Source organism: Vanellus vanellus (assembly GCF_965231255.1).
Source record: "Vanellus vanellus genome assembly, chromosome: 25".
In the NCBI taxonomy this organism is placed as follows: Eukaryota; Metazoa; Chordata; class Aves; order Charadriiformes; family Charadriidae; genus Vanellus; species Vanellus vanellus.
The window spans coordinates 2,134,588-2,150,238 of NC_138930.1; the positions used below are offsets into that span (position 1 = coordinate 2,134,588).

At 56.1% G+C, this 15,651-nt stretch overlaps 1 protein-coding gene across 1 annotated transcript; it reads right to left on the reverse strand.

Annotated features, from left to right (window-relative positions):
• GDF15 (growth differentiation factor 15) lies at nt 1-3,271 on the reverse strand. Its single transcript, XM_082495589.1, has 2 exons — nt 2,879-3,271; nt 1-2,097 (listed from the first exon to the last, which is right to left on the reverse strand). Exons 1-2 carry the CDS (start codon nt 3,209-3,211, stop codon nt 1,303-1,305), a joined length of 1,128 nt encoding a protein of 375 aa, XP_082351715.1. The 5' UTR covers nt 3,212-3,271; the 3' UTR covers nt 1-1,302.
• Nucleotides 3,272-15,651: the final 12,380 nt, after the last annotated feature.

The following is a 15,651-nucleotide window of genomic DNA, read 5'->3' on the forward strand; positions in this document are numbered from 1 at the left end:
TGCCAAGGGACCAGCGCCCCCGAGGACAGGTCCCCAGAGCCCCTGTCCCCAGAGTAGGGGTGCCAAGGGACCAGCGCCCCCGAGGACAGGTCCCCAGAGCCCCTGTCACTTTGTCCCAGGACTCCAGAGCGGAGGTCATGCAGCCCAGGTCCCTTAAGTCTGTGTCCCCAGACTGTAGGTCCCCATATCCCACGTTCTTCAAGCCCAGGTCCCCAACGGGAGCTGCCAAGCGGATGGGCAGCCCGGGACCCCCCCGGGACGTGCTGGAAGAGGGGAGAGGACAGCCAGGAGCTGTGACCAGCAGAGCCACCCCCTCCGGCTGCGGCGAGTCCCCTGGGGATACGGTGTGTGCCACCCACCTCTGCGGTGGCAGAGCCGGGGGGGGAGTCGGGGTTTCCCCCACCCTGTGGTGTCTGTAGGATCCCACGGACGGAGGTACCTGGAAATGGGGCAGCGGCCACATCCCAGCTGGACATCCCGGCCGGGGGGGGGTCAAGGCTGCGCCCAGCACCCATCTCAAGGACACAAACAATTCAAAGGTCTCTGGGACCATCGCCCAGACATTACTCACGTGCCGTGGCTGCCGCCGGCAGGGTGGGCATGGGGCTGGCCTGGCCCCCGAGAGCCGTAAGGATTTACCGGCGGATCCATATGGAGTCAGATCCCGGTTGGTCGCCTGCAGAGGGGGGGGCGAGGGTCCGAGCTGCGGGACCCCCGGCTGAAGGCGACCCGCTGCGGGGCTTCGGTCGGAGACCCCCCAGCCGGTTGTGCGGGAGGAGCAGTCAGCATCCCTGTTCCCATCGCTTTATTAATTTACGTTATTACCTTATTCCTGTTTTATAGAAATATATAAAATACAAATACACCAAAAAAAACCCCACCCGCTTTCCCGAAGAGGTATTTTGCTATAAAATACAATAAGTTAGCAATAAATAAGAGAGGTGTATAAATAAGTCTCTAAGCAGAGAAGAGATGATGCTCAGACGTGGAGTGAGCTGCGGCCACCCGGGGACAGACCCATCCCGGCCCGTTTGGGCTCTCCTGGGTGGGAAAGATCCATCTACCAAATAAAATATGGGTTTAAATGAGGGAAAAGAGGGAAGGAATAAGTTCTTATGGCCTGCGGAGGGGGGTTCACAACTGGAGACCCCGGGGCTGAGTCAGAGGGCAGAACCGGGACCGGCACGGTGGCATTTCATCCCACGGAGTCTGGTTTTTGGGATGCCGGAGCTGCTGGGAGGTGGGCGGGCTCTGCCCCATCCAGGCGGTGATGGGTCCTGGTGGCAGCCGGAGGCGATGCCATCAGGCACAGTGGCACCGGGTGACCAGCATGTCCTCGAAGAGGGTGGAGACCAGCCTGCCCTCGCCGTCGTAGTGCATCAGCACCATGGGGTCGTAGCCGGCGGGGACGCAGCAGGGCGGCGGGGTGGCTTTGGAGAGGGAGTGCATGCGGGCTTTGATCTGGGCATGCATGCTGGCCGGCTTGTAGTTGTGGGGACAGGAACCTTCGCAGAACCTCATGTAGTAGCTGTTGGGGGCGATGACCCAGTCAGACCAGCCGATGTCCTGGAAGGAGACCTTGAGCGACTTGAGGCAACACTTCCCATCGCTCTTCCCGCACTCCTCCTCCAGCCCCCGGGCTCTCCTGGCTCCCCGTCTTGTGGTCTCATGGGTTTCCACCTCCAGCACCAGCGTCTCGCCCCCCGAGGGGACCAGCAAGGCCGAGACGTCGGCTGTGAAGGCCAACTCCAGGCGCAGCGTGTCCTCGGGACCGGCAGCCCAGGGCTGGACGGCTGCCGTGAGGTCCAGGCTTGGGGCGTCGCGGTCCAGCTCTTGGCTCCGCAGGAGATGGGGGGTTCCGTGAGACCCCCTCAGTGTGTAGATGCTGACCTGGGGGGGCACCGAGGAGTTGAGCAGGGACACGCCGGGGGCTGCCAGCGACTGCTTGAAGAGCTTCAGCTCTGCCTGCACCACCCGGAGCTGTTGGTGGAAAGCTTCGGTGCGGGAGAGGAGGAGATAGTAGCGGTGGGGACCATGGGGGTCCTGGTCTCCCTGGGGGTCCTGGTGTCCCCGGGGGTGCTGGTCTCCCTGGGGCTCCTGGTCTTGCTGGGGGTCCTGGTGTCCCCAGGGGTGCCGGTGTCCCTGGGCATCCTGGTGTTCCCGGGGGATGTCCAGCCGGCGCAGCACTGTGGGGACAGGAAGGACAACTGATGTAAGAGACAGCAATCCACCCCGTCAGCCAAAGCTCGTGACCAGCTCCTGTCAAACAGCCAAACCGCTGCCCTGGGGAATCACCCAAATCCCGAGGGATGCCGAGGCTGGGGAGATCCGGCTCCATCCTCAACCCTGGATGACCCAGGACCCACCTGAGGGTCTCACTGAGGGGCACCACCTCATGCCGGAGCAGGTGCCCCGGGACCCACTGGGCTGATCCCCACCCCATCCCCCGGCTGTCCCCCCCCAGCCCAGGGCTCAGCAGGAGCTGAGTATTTCCCTAAATCACCCCAGGTCCAGATAAAACCCCAAACTGGGGCTCAAGCTGCGGCTCGAGGGATGGCACCTCCCCACCTCCCCTCCGCTCACCCCCGAGCCCGCTCGAGCCCCGCTCCGAGCACCCCCAGCTGCCACTGTGCTGCCGGTCACAGATTGCATCCCAAATTTACCATTTTTTGTGTTTTTAAGCAAAACGGCTCGAGACGGTGGCTCCTCCCCGCTGCCGGAGAAAGGGAAGCAGCCGGGATAAGGATGACCCTGATCACCGCGATTCATGCCCGGTCATGTCCCGGCACACGCCGAGGCAGCCGGGCTGACATGCCCGAGCAGGGACACGGCGGGAGACATGTCCCTGTCCCCGTGGGATGAGGGTCGCGGGATGCACGCGGAGCTGCGGCCACTTACGTGTGGGGGTCAGGCGATGCAGGTGCCTGGTCCCGGGAACGGTTCCCTCCTCTTCCCGGCTCCGGTTCCCCATCAGCTCGGCCACTTTCTGCCGGTACAGCTGCTGCGCTCTCTGGATGCTCTCCCGGTCCAGCCGGTGCCGGATCACGGGGGGCTCAGGCATCCCCAACCGCTCCAGGATCCCCTTTTTGATGGCTTCCAGCTGGAACCTGTCCTCATCCCACGTGTGGGGCCTCAGCTCCACGCCGGCGAGAAGCAGCAGGAACTGGAGGCAGGTGAGGGCAGCCCCGACATCCCGCAGCGCCCTCGGCATCGCGCAGGCAGCCGGTGGTCCCGGGGGGGGGGAGTGTGGGGAATTTATTTGCAAAACCACCTCTTGCGCAAAGGCTGAACGTGCGGCTCCCGGCGATGCTGCCAGGGGAATGAATGAAGTGGACCAGATCTGACTTTATAGGAGTCGAACTTTGCCCGCCCTCCGTCCCCCCCCCTCCCCGTCCCATGCTGCCGGCGGGTGACGCCGGAGTAAACACCCAGCAGGAATTTCTCCTCTCCGCCTGGGATGTCATACGGGAGCTCCGACAGCTCCGGAGTCGGGCGATTTGCAAGCTGGTTTGGCAGCTGCGGAGATGAAAAATACATAATACTGTTTCTCAGACACAACCGTTTCCCTTTCACATCCCATTTTCCCCGCGGATCGCCGTGGCAGCTCATGGCTGGGGGGATGCCCCTCACCTCCCCTGCCCCGTCGGCGAGGGGCAAGTGGCCGCGGGCAACGGCCTCAGAGGTGGCAGAGCGGGTGGCAGGAGGTGACGTGCAGGCAGGGAAGCGCCGCGGTCAGCGTTGTGGCACCGCTCATCCATCCCTGCATCCTCGGCCGCCTCCTCCATCCATCACCTCGTGCCGGTCCCCGTTGGCACACGGGTCCCCGTCATCGCCTGGGGCTGAGCCAGGGATGCAGCCCCTTCCCTAAAACCCTTCGGAATCAGAAGCGGAGCAGGGAAGTGGTGTCCGGGCAGCCCGGCACATCCACGGAGGGGGGAGCGGATCAGCGTTGGACCTTGTCCTACCAAACCGGCTGACGACACCGCAGCCCGGTTTGTGGCAGCGGCTCCTCCGTGCAGCCGGTGGCAGGTGCGGCCAGGGGACGGCTCTGCCCCCGGGTCCGGTCTCTTCTGAGGCAACCGTGTCCAGGGTTACGTCATCCCTGGGCAGCCCGAAGGCAGTGGGGATGGAGCCGGGCATGCCGGGGTGGCACGAATCCAGCGGGGCCACGTGCGGTGGGAAGCACCGTGCCAGAGCGGGGCTGCCCACAGGCCGGGGAAGAGAAAAAACCCCGGTGGGAACAAGCCACAGAGGCCGGGATGGGATCACCCCATGTCTCACCTTCTCTAAAGGATGCTTTGACCAAAAACATGAGCAGAGGGATGAGAAACCCCCGGTGGGACGAGGCAACGGGCAGTCCCCCCGCCCCGGCGCTGGCCAGGGGCAGGCGAGGCCGTTCCCAAATGTCCTGAAGTCGAGCCAAGTGCCTGGTCTTTGACTGTGCTCCCACCACGGGATGAACGCGCTTACAGTAATCCCGTGATTTACGGCTGTTTATCCTCTGCTCCTCCTCGGGAGCCGGCTCCAGCGTTACTCCTGCCTTTCTCACCCAGTTCCTCCAGGGGGTTGCCTGAGGCAAAACCGAGACCCAACGTTTCACCCTAAAACACGTGAAAGGAGAAGTTTTTTCAGCACGAGCAGCATCGCGTGGAGGGCGTTGGCCCAGCTCCGGCTCCTCTGCCCTGCTCTGGATCCGTCCTTGCAGAGGGATGGATGAGGAAGGGGCAGGAGGAGCCCATCACCCGGAGACCTCGCGCCATTTCACGCTGCCTTTCTCTGCCCGCAACCTCCAGCCTGGGAAGAACCCCCCGGAGCGGCTCCCAGGGAAACCTCAGGGGCAGGTTTCTCTCGAGTGCTCTGCCCCACGTGGAGTTGGGCACCGTCCCGCTGCTGCTGCTGCGGGTGGCACGTCACCCGTCCCTCCGGCAGCCGGGCAGGGAACGCGCTTGGATGAACCTCTCCTGGAGCATCTTCCCGCATGGAGCTGGTCCGGGCACTGGCTCCTCAGCGGCTGCTTTTGTTCCAGCCGGAGCTGTGGGAACCTTAGGGAGATCCCGGGAGCATCAAAGCCTCTCCATGATCACCTCTCCTGGGAATTTTATGAGCTGGGGTGGCTGCAATCCTTCAGCCCCTTAATTCAAGGAAGAATGGAGAGGGAGCATCACCCCAGGAGGACCACAAACCTCAGGGTAACACCTCGGGGCAGAACCACCCCATCACCCCCTCCATCCCCAGCATCCCTGAGTCCCCGGCAGGCGCCAGCCCGGCCACCAGCACCCTCCACCGTCTGCATGGGGCCAAACGCGCTGGTCCAAAGCCGAATCGGAGCCTCCCAGCACGTCCGGGTGCAGGAAGAGGCTCTGACCCACCAGCAATCACATTGCCCGGCATTTGAGCAACACCCAGCAAACCCCTAAATCCTGCAGTTCTGCTTTTGCAATTTTTTAACCGTGGGCGCCTTGCGTGGGGCGAGCCCCATCCTCGAGTGACGCACGGTGGCTCACGCTCGGAGACCATCAAAGTTCGCCAAAGCCGGATGTTTTCCCCCCGAAAGGCGCCAGCCGTGGAAGTCGGAGATTTACAGTCCAGCACCAGCCATAAAACTTGTGTTTTAAAGAGCAGCGGTTGTGAATGCCGAGTGACCTGTTATGAAATGTCCCAGCGTGTCCTCACCAGCCTGCAAGACGCGATTGCACAGCCGCAGCCCCACGCGTAAACAGCATCCCACGTCTCCTCCAGTCCTCGCTGGGCCGTCAGCGCGTCGTCTTTTGCATCGGAAGGTCGGATTTATCCGCCTCTCCCCAGCGGGGATGCAGGTTCCTCTCCGGATCCATCCCGCGTGCATCCCTCACCGAGGTACAACCGCAGCGCGGCTCTCACCTACCTGGCACGGACCCGGAACAGTGATTTATGGGAGCGCTTGGCCACAGGGCTGCTGGTGGCCGGGGACTCCTGCAGCTCGGAGGGGCCAAGACAAGGCCTGAGGGTGAGGAGGAGCTGATGCCCCTGTGCTGTCGCTCCTCCGCACGCAGCGAGTGGGAGAGAAACTGGGAGTTTTGGTGATTAAGGCATGGCACGGGGGCCAGCAGCTGGAAAGGCTGTTAGAAAGTCCATTGAAAGCTCGGAGCCTCCAGACCTGCGCCTGGAAAGATGTAAATCGTCTTTTCACCTTCTCTCCATCTCCAGACGTGAGGTGGACGGCAGGCGGCACCGTGGGGGACACGGCAGATGCTTGCTGCCACCCCCAGAGCCACCCGCGGCTCCCAGCTGAGCCAGCAGCCGAGAAAGAAGCCACGTTGCAAACGCCGAGATTAAAGACCAAAAGAAACGCAAAGGGGAAGATGGAGATTAGTCACTTCCCCGTGAAACACAAGCTGGCCACAGCCTCAAACTCGAACCGACTCGAGCAGGGCTCAGGGAGGGACCGGAGAAGCTCCCAGTGCCGTGCAGGTCCCAAAGCGGCCGCGTGCAACCGGGGCTTCGTGGCTCCTCAAACGCAATTGCCTCCCCGGCCCGATGCGGCTGCGCCCGAGGGGGTGGCCCCGCTCTGCTGCCCCCTGGCCCAGCGGACGGGGAGGTTGACGGGGGCGAGCGCAGACGAGAGGATTCCGGAGGGCTTCCCTTCCCCGAAAAGTGCAAAACTTCCCCACGGCCGCTCGCCCATGCACGCTTACAGAAACCTCGGTTATTTGTGTAGCGCTCGTTATCGCGAGCAGCAGGAGGGGAAGTGCCTCCAGATCTTAGGTCTATTGGTTCCTTGTGGCTGCTGAGCAAGCGGCTCCTGAAAAGGTGTCGAGAGCCTCCGACGAAAGCCAGAGCCCCCCGAGAACAGGCGGGCATCAGCCCTGGGACCGACAGAGCCACGTTACAGCATCCCATCAGCCAGAGCATCCCGCCACAAGGCAAAAGGCGTTGGTCTGGGGCTGCTCCCCGTGACCTACAGGACCTCCCCTGCTCCGCAAAACCACTCCGGTTGAGCAAGTCGGGTGCTGGAGGAGGGGATATTTTCGGCAAGTGAGGAAGACAATACTTTCCCATGGTGTAATTTTCAGTCAAGGGCTAAGAAGGGAAGAGCAGCAAAGGCTTCCCGTATCTGCTGCCACCACGTGAAGCTCCGAGCAGCCCTTAGGGCTCGGTCTCTAGGGAAGTTGGTGGCTGGAGGCAGCTTCAGCACTTCCAGGAGTAATTCAGAGTAAGAAAACCCTCAGCGGAGGGGAGGAACCCAACCAACCTCCGAGGTGGTCCATCAGTCACATCACGGCCAGGGTTTGTTTCATCCCGTCTCGTTCCAGATCCGGAAATGGGGCACAGGGGGATGGGAGAGGAGGGCTCTCCCTCTGCTGCCAGTGTGGGATGTTTGGGAAGCTGCATCCCATGTTCTCACAGCACTGGTTGCTGTCATGATGAACCGGCAGAGTGGAAGCTGTCTTGACCTTTAGATGTTTCTAAATAAAAAACAAACAGGATGGGTCAGGTGAGCAGAAACGTGGCTTTTGCCCCGTCGTGGTGGGAATCAAATTTTTTTTTTTTCCCCCTTTCCTGCAAGTTTACAGCATCAGCCAAAAATGAGACTTCTGCTCCACTTGGACAAAGATGCTTCAGCCTTGACTGCACCCGTGGTCAACGATTAACTGGGATTCCCAGCCCCCTCGGCCCGGGCAGCGCAGGATATTACTCCAATCCGACCGCCAAAAATGGAAATCTCGCTTGAGAGGTCCTCACTGGCCGCCCCAACCACCTTCCTCCCAGCGACGCTTTCGGCACGGGGAAGTTCTCCGCTTGCAACAAGAGACTTTTCTGGAACAGACAGACAGATTTACAGGTATGGTCTGTCCTCCGGCCAGGATGCTTCACAGCCTGCAAGGGCATTTGTCCTTCGGCCGGCGTAAATATGGTATAACCCCTCAAGAACATCGTCTGCACGAGGAGCAGGCAACGCGCTCAGCCCGGGCAAGGTCGGAGCGATGGTTATTGAGAAGCAGATTTACAAAGAAGCTTTTCCACGGTTTGAGCCTCTTTCTGTTCAAAGGGGGATGCGTCTCGCCCCTCCGATGTGCCAAAACAGCCCTTCGCCCCTATTTTTAGTGTAGACCCAGGAGGTACCCCCGGGCTGAGGCTTTCGGGAGCGTCGTGCTCCCTCGGGATGGCGGCGCTGAGCCCAAAAGCGAAGCACAAGGCAGCGGCAGAGTGAAAGCTGCGGCTCTAACCGGGACGTGCCTTCGTGCCAGCTCCAAGCCACGCTCAGGAGGGACCCAGACGAGCTCTAAATCCTTCCTCCAAAAAGCTTTCCAACACAGAGCTGGGGGAGGACATACGTAAAGGAAATCAAATCCAACCCAGGCGCATCTCAGAGCGGCATCTCTTTACCAAGGAAAGCCTAAGAGATGCTACAAGGGAAGGACAACCCAAAAAGCTCCTTAAAACCGTAGGATTTTAAGAGTCTGGATGTTTTATTTCAAGTGCGTGGCACAATTTGGGATGAGGCACGAGAATGAGAGCTGCTGAAGAATTAGGTGAGGCTGTTGCTAGCCTGACCTCCGACAGAAATAAATGTATTTATTTGTGAACCTGGGCATGGACCAGGCTTCATGTGCCCATCAGGAGGGAATTAGTCACCGGAGCGTGACTCGGGGAAGGGCTGTGTACACAGAGCACGTTGCTCCCGCACAGGAGCATCCACCGCGGTGGGAAGCAGCTGGCGAGGAGCAGCAAAAAGAGACTTTCCCCCAGGCCTTGAGCCGTGCTGCTGGTTGGGAACCAGCCAGGAAAACCCCAGCCCGTAGCAGAGGTAGGTGGTGAGTATCCATTTATATCTCCTGGAAGGATGGAGCCAGACAATGAGGTGCCTCCAAAGCAGCAGGGAAAGAAAAGCATGGTCGAAATGCCACGGTGAGGAACCCCGGCATGGGGAAATGCTCAGGCAGAGCATCATCCCTGGTGCGGGAAGGTCATAGCGGGAATTCTCCGCTGCGCCAGGAGCCTGTCCATCCCCAACCACCCACCTCAGGGGGGCGAGAGGCAGCGAACCCTGACCTGGGACCTGCCCGTGCACGTCTGCACCGAAGGGCTGCTCGGAGCGGGCAGGAAATTCCAGCCGTTCCCCTGCACCAGATCCGCAGCTGCCGAGTTTCTGCTTGACGCTCCGGGGAGCCCTTGGGCAGCGGCTGTAAAAGGGTGGGCTCTCCGGCACCTCTGCTTGAGGTCAGCTTTGATTCGCAAGCCGGGAAAACGCGGAGGGCGAGCCGCCTGCCAGATGGACGCTGCCCAAAAATCCCACCTCGTTGATGGAGGGTTTGGAGGGCCTGAGGAGGAGGGGAGGAAAAAAAAAAAAGGGGGGGGAACAGCCCAGGCTGTTACAAGAAAGAATTAAGATTAAGATCTACGAGGAGCCAGTCCACCAGAGATCTCCTCCCCGGCTCGCTGGAGCTGCAGCCAAGCAACCCAAGTGGGATGCTCTGTGATGAGCTTCTTCACCACCGACCAGCGAAAACCTTCGCTCTCTCCCCGCGGAGAGTTCTGGTTGCAAAAACGACCTCATCGACACATGGTTTACCCAACAGCATGACATCACTCTGGAAACGCCGCCTTGCAGGAAAAGCTTATCACCTTATAAAGCGAATTAAAATGAAAGTGATTTCATCAGGCGTTGGCTCACGGGACAGCCTGCGTCCGCTTCGGGGAGCGCATGTCCTGGCTCACCTTTGGGGACGGTCTCACACCTCCCCCCTGCCCATCGCACGCTGGGGAGCGGCGAGCGTAATAAAAGCAGAACACCACAGTGCTCCAGGGCCGAAAAAAAGGCCGAAGAACTCAGTGACATCACCATGGCAGCTCGGGGAAAAAAATTCCCAGAGCTAGGGACAGCAAAAAAAGGTGGAAAAAAGCAGAGATTCAAAAAGAACCATAAAGTTTTCCTTTCTGATCCCCCCTCCAGTCACAAACCACTGTTAAACTCTCCGGACCGGGGCACAGCAAGTCACAGAACCTACCCGAGCCCCGTCCCACCTCGGTATGCTGGGCTGGCTCTGGGCTTTAGCCCTCGGTCTCAGCAAAGCCATGCCTTGGGGGGACAAATACGACCCCCAACCTGCTCTGTAGAGCAGCTGGCGAGGGGTCAACGCCGAATCACCAACACCCTCAGTGCCATCAGCACGCGGGTTGCAGGGACCCGATGCTCTTCCTTCACTGGTGACGTCTCCTGTCCTCCCATCTCTGCAACGCCAGAGGTGGTGAAAGGCAGGACCACAAGGAGCCCCCCCAGGACCAAGCTGAAGCTCTCGGAGTGTTGTACCTTCAGGCTGTCCCAGTCCGGCTGTATGGCAGCACCATCTGGTGGCATCAGCCCTCTTCACTGCCCCAGTTTGCTTCCAGTCAGGACCAGTGGCAGCAGGAAGAGGGTAGCAGCCTGAAAGCAGCCAAGACAGGACTTCTGCCTGTCCTCAGCCGAAGCCAGGTTGCATCCCAGCCGCCGTGGCAGCCATCCTCCCGCGGCACTCAGCCGACAGGGTTGAAGCAAGAAGATGCTCTTTGGGGGAGATGGGGAGAGCTGCAGGGTTAACAACTTGATCTCAAGGAGAGCAGCACACAACGGCGCTTGGGTTTGACACACCCCAACGGCTTCCAGACATGCTGCTCATCTTCCCGTGATCCTGGAGGGAGCTCTTCCTCCAGAAAAAGAGCGCAGCAGAAGAAATCTGGCTAGAAAATGCCTTACAGCGGGTTCCCAAGTGGCTTAGGAACCTGGCCAGGGATTTGCTGCCTGCAGATCAAAGCCAGCTTCAAAATCACAGTGACTTCTGCTGCCAGTGGGTCAACCTGCCGCGTCCCACAAGGCTCCACTGCTGAAACCCCCTGTGGTCAAGACTGTCTATGGAGGGGGGGAGAACTGCTGCTGCCATTTAAGCCCATGTGAGAACAGTAAAGGGCACGTAAAGCACAAATATTTTATTAACTGACAGATCTGGAAACGACCGAGACCCGGGGTTCACCGGACGACGCAGACTTTGCACGACACGGCTACGACACTCCAGCTAAAAGGGAAAATCGGAGAAGCCAACGGGATGAGCTCCTCTTGCATCTGCCATTGGCACAACCCAAAGCCTTACCAGGCTTTAACACATCTCCCGAGGGCAGCGACCGCCTCTCTGGCCCTGCGGCACGCTCACGCCTTCACCGCAGTTTTGGGAAGCCCTTTGAGCCCTGCCAGAGCACGCGATTCCCCTTCTCATCTTCCGAGCTGCAGACAGAGCTGCTCGCCGGGAAGCCTCCCACCCCGTTCAGCCTCGCTCCTTACCCATGCGCAGCGCACTCCCACCACTCGTGCTCCCGCCGCCGCGGATGCCAGAGGCACTAACGAGCGCAGATACGGATACGGATACCTCGACTAAAAGCAAAAACGGATGAGTTAGTTGTTTGTTTAAAGTAATGCTATGGGGGGGGGGGGAACCAGAGTTAGTCTTGTCCTGATTCCAGCCTGGGATGCACAGAGGCAACCCCAGTCGCTGGAGGAGCGCAGCTCCAAACTCCGCGCCCCAAAACCCAGGGAGAGCTTCTATCAAGCCTTTCCTCGGGCGTAACAATAAAAAAAAGAATCTGAGCAGAACTGGTGGGTTTGGTGCGGGAAATGTACAAGGGGGGTTATTAACGAGATCCTTTCACCGCTGCCGCCTGGAATTATCCACCTCGGAGTGAAATGGGCGACTTTCAAACTCACAAAGAGAAACTGTTGAGTAGCTTTTGCTCCCCGGAGCTTTCAGGATTACAGGCTCTCAAGAACTAACCGAGCTGCTGCACTCTTTGCAGAGTCTTCATCAAATTCGGGGAAGGACACACTCCCTGGGCCTCTGTACCGTCACACCAGTGATGTTGAACAAATTTTGCATAAATATTTCAGTGCCGCACTCTGTTTAGAAGGGCGTCCATTGCTCCCTCAGGCGATGTGGTCTAGGCGAGGGCTGGAAAATTTACCTCAAGGTACACAGAAAGAACGTAATAGATAAAAGAAACACACATACATAATAGATGACGGCAAGATAAAACTTCCAAATACTCTTCTGAATAAAATGACACAAACATCCAAGATGTGCGGCTGAGGTCTAAGAGAACGAACCCGGGCAGCATCTGTTCCCACGCCGAAAAAGAGGGGATCCATATCACCCAGGGGCTCATCTCCAAGAGCAGCAGGTGCTCAGGGAACGGTACAAAACCAAATATGCCCTTATCTGGTCAGTCTGCCATCACCAACATGTAATTACCACCCTACAAAAGGCATCTTTAAAAACGATTTATTCCGACGATTGTTAAAGAACACCAGGAGCCAGAGTTAAACTCTTTATTTACTTTGAAACATCGGTTTAAATTTTCACTTACAAAGTCCAGTCTAGCAATAGCAAGCTGAAAGTATGTTAACGGTTCTTTATTACACAGCCCTTTTGTGACACACTAGATTGTTTGGTTTTACAAGGCACTGCAAGAACACACTGAGAAAAACAGAAGCCCCAACAGATTTAGAATCGTAGCTCCGAGAGTCCTGATGAGCATGAGATTGGCAACACCTGAGATACCCAGACAACTGCTTATTTCACCACAATTAACGAACGGAGGACCCGAGAGGCTGAGTGATGCTGTAACATGCATAACGGAGTCCGAACATAACACCTAACCGTAAAAAAGAGACAGAATAACCTTCACGAATCTGGCCAACCTAACCGAGAGTGACAACGAAGTAGCGAATACTCTGTTTTTTCCTTTGTCAGGTCCGAGCGTGCGTGTCAGAAAACCTCGAGAACTCTGAAGAGCATCCTCGGACAAAGGGGATGCCGAAGACATTCAGCAGTCTCTCCCAGCGCCGAAAGCCCGGCCTTTCCACCCACCTTCTGTGCAAACGGCTCACCTGTCCCCATCACCACCACTCCGCTTCCCGAAGATGAGCCCAGCACAGGACAAGGCACTCCCTGTTTAATTCAAAGTAAACATTTGCGATTTAAGAAGCTGGTGCAATAGAAAACCTGAAGGTGTATTTAAGTAGCACAGAGTTTTGTTTAAGGGCAGCGCATAGTTTCATTTCCTACGCTTAAATCCTATCTACGGGGAGGCATTTTCCTCTCTACTTTGTCTTAAAATCAACTGAGCAGAAGCCGACCTCAGGTTTCAATTAACACGATGAAGAATTAACAATATCCTCAGCTTTGTTTCTGCTTTGGAGGTTTGGCAGAATATCACTTTCATCACGTAAGACACTAATTAGACATGAATACGAGTTTTTTTTAAGAAAAAGTGCACTTTATACTGCAAAACATTAGGGTTTCTGGTGCAAAAATAACAAATCCATCTACGTTAGGACGTGTACTTACGGTATCAACTAAGGGTATTTTATCCAAACCAAGAGATATGAAAGAAAGCCTCCGCAACTCTGAAATTTCTCTCATTAAAACATTATCGGATAGTATATTAGAGTAAGTAAAGGAGACAATAGGAAGGAAGTTACTTTGTGAAAGTATGTAGAAATTAATTGCCGACAATTTTACAATCCGCACTGCGGGATGAGATCTGAAAATCGTAATTAAAAACCACCACACAGGTGTACTTTCTACATCTAAACACACTGGTTTCCAGTCAGCTTTCAAACCGCTCGCTCCTACAGCGGCTCAGCGTCTGAGGATCAGCAGCGTGGCTGGAGAGTCAGAAACACCGGGTAAGTTAAAAAAGATGCACGAGGCACAAGTCAAACCATGAAATAACACGGTCAGACCGTAATCGCTGCTTCAGTCCAGCGCTAGCTCTTGTGTCAGTGGGGAATTACCAATTCAACTCATTTACGTGGTTTTCCCTTTTTTGGTTTTAAAAAGCTCCTCCTACTGCAATTCCTTTCACCCATTTCGTAAGAAAGCCTGCAGGCCAGGTCAAGGCATCACGCGCTCAATCCAACAAAGGTTATTTGAGTATTAGAAGAAATTTCAGTGGATTATAACTTTTTTAAGCCTTTACATTAACAAAAAATAACAACACTGGGAGTCTGTGCTGTCCCTTTGCGAGTCTGCAGGCCTGGAAGCTCTTGGGCTTTTATTCCAGGCACGGCACTGCGTGACGGTGGCCCGGAATAATCCCCTTTGCCGGCTGACTGAGGCACTAAAAGGTTAAATATTGCCTGCGCGACCGGCAGAACAGTGAGAGACACACGGGAGTTTGAATGCTACATCTAAGCGCGACTGTCTAAGTAAGTAAATACAAAGAGTACAGTTTCCTACCTGACTTACCGCAGTACGGGCAGTACAAACCCTACGGAGATAAAGATGAGTTAAGACACACTAGATCAGAGCCCTGGTTCAATGAGTCCGTTTTCCCGCTGCGGGCAGCAGGCAGGACCCCGCGCATCAGGCGACGCTTTACCAGGAGACGCTGCAAACGCCTTCTCAATTCCTGCAAGGAGTCAGCCGGGAAGCATTTCTCTCAGATTTACTCCAGAGGCTTTGCCTTTGAATTTCCCTCCTCTTCGGGGTGAAAAGCAGAGCAACCGGCTCCTTTTCATGAAGCCTTAAACTTTTGGACACGCTCAGTCAGGTCCCTCCTGGACCTGAAGAGCCCTCCTGGAAGGACTCTGGAAGCTCACAGCAGTTCTTGGCTGCAGTCTCATGTCACAACCACACTCAACACCTCTAACCATCTTCATGACCTTTTTTCATCCTTTCCCACTACCGCCACGTTTAGGAGGAAGCAAACAGGTTGGGGAATACTCCAGATAAGCGTGAACTGATCTGTATGATCTTACAGATCGTACAGATTTTGATACCCTTTTCCAAAAGCTGCCAACCCCCCCCACCCAAATAGCTTCAACACCTGGTTGAAGGTGTTTACCTTCAACCAGATGATAGAATCACATAATATCTCAAGTTGGAAGGGACCCACAAGGATCATCAAGTCCCCCACGAGTCTTTAAGGTAACTTTCAAGCTCACAATTTCTTTTTGCTGGGTTTTATAAAGTAGATTACCATGTTTCATTCAAAGGAACTATCTCCCAACATCACAGGCGCCAAATTATGAAGGAGTTTACGAGTATCTGGAGTTCCTCAAAATCCTCCGCAGCATTTAATAACTGAAACAATTAAACTGTCATCACCAAACTTCACCAACGTGTTCGCCAGTTCCTACTCCAAGCTGTTGGCAAGTAGATAAAATGACATCAGACCCGATACAGTGGAACCTCCCTAATTCTCTCTTCCGCACAAAATATTCTCAGCCCCGTTTCTCTGCGAAGCGTATCCCCAGGGACAATTTTGCAGTCACAGGATTCCAAAACTTCACCAGCTTTTAGGTTTTACAAATTGCAGGCGCACAGTAATTAACGCTAAACCTGAACTTCCTACACTTACTCACTAGCACGAAATTTTTTGTGGTTGGCAACAGGTCTCCCAGTCAGTGCAAATTAGCAAATTCTATTTATTGGTGATCTGGAAGAGAAAGCAGATAGTAAGCATTACACAAAACATCAGCTTTTTGAAGCTCTGCATCAGTTTGATATTGCATTTCCAAAGAAAATATGCACCTATAGGAAAAGCATTATGAGTTAATGAATTTAACAAAAAAAAAACTTCCAAAAAACCCCAAAGTATTTAATTTAGGTCAGATTAAATAAAATTAGTTTAATGCCATTT

Excerpts from the sequence above, each read along its gene's own strand:
- GDF15 (XM_082495589.1), bottom strand. The coding sequence starts at position 3,211 with ATGCCGAGGGCGCTGCGGGATGTCGGGGCTGCCCTCACCTGCCTCCAG. Across the intron at positions 2,098-2,878 it reads GTAAGTGGCCGCAGCTCCGC|GAGCCCCAGGGAGACCAGCA; the intron begins GTGCATCCCGCG and ends CAGCAAGACCAG.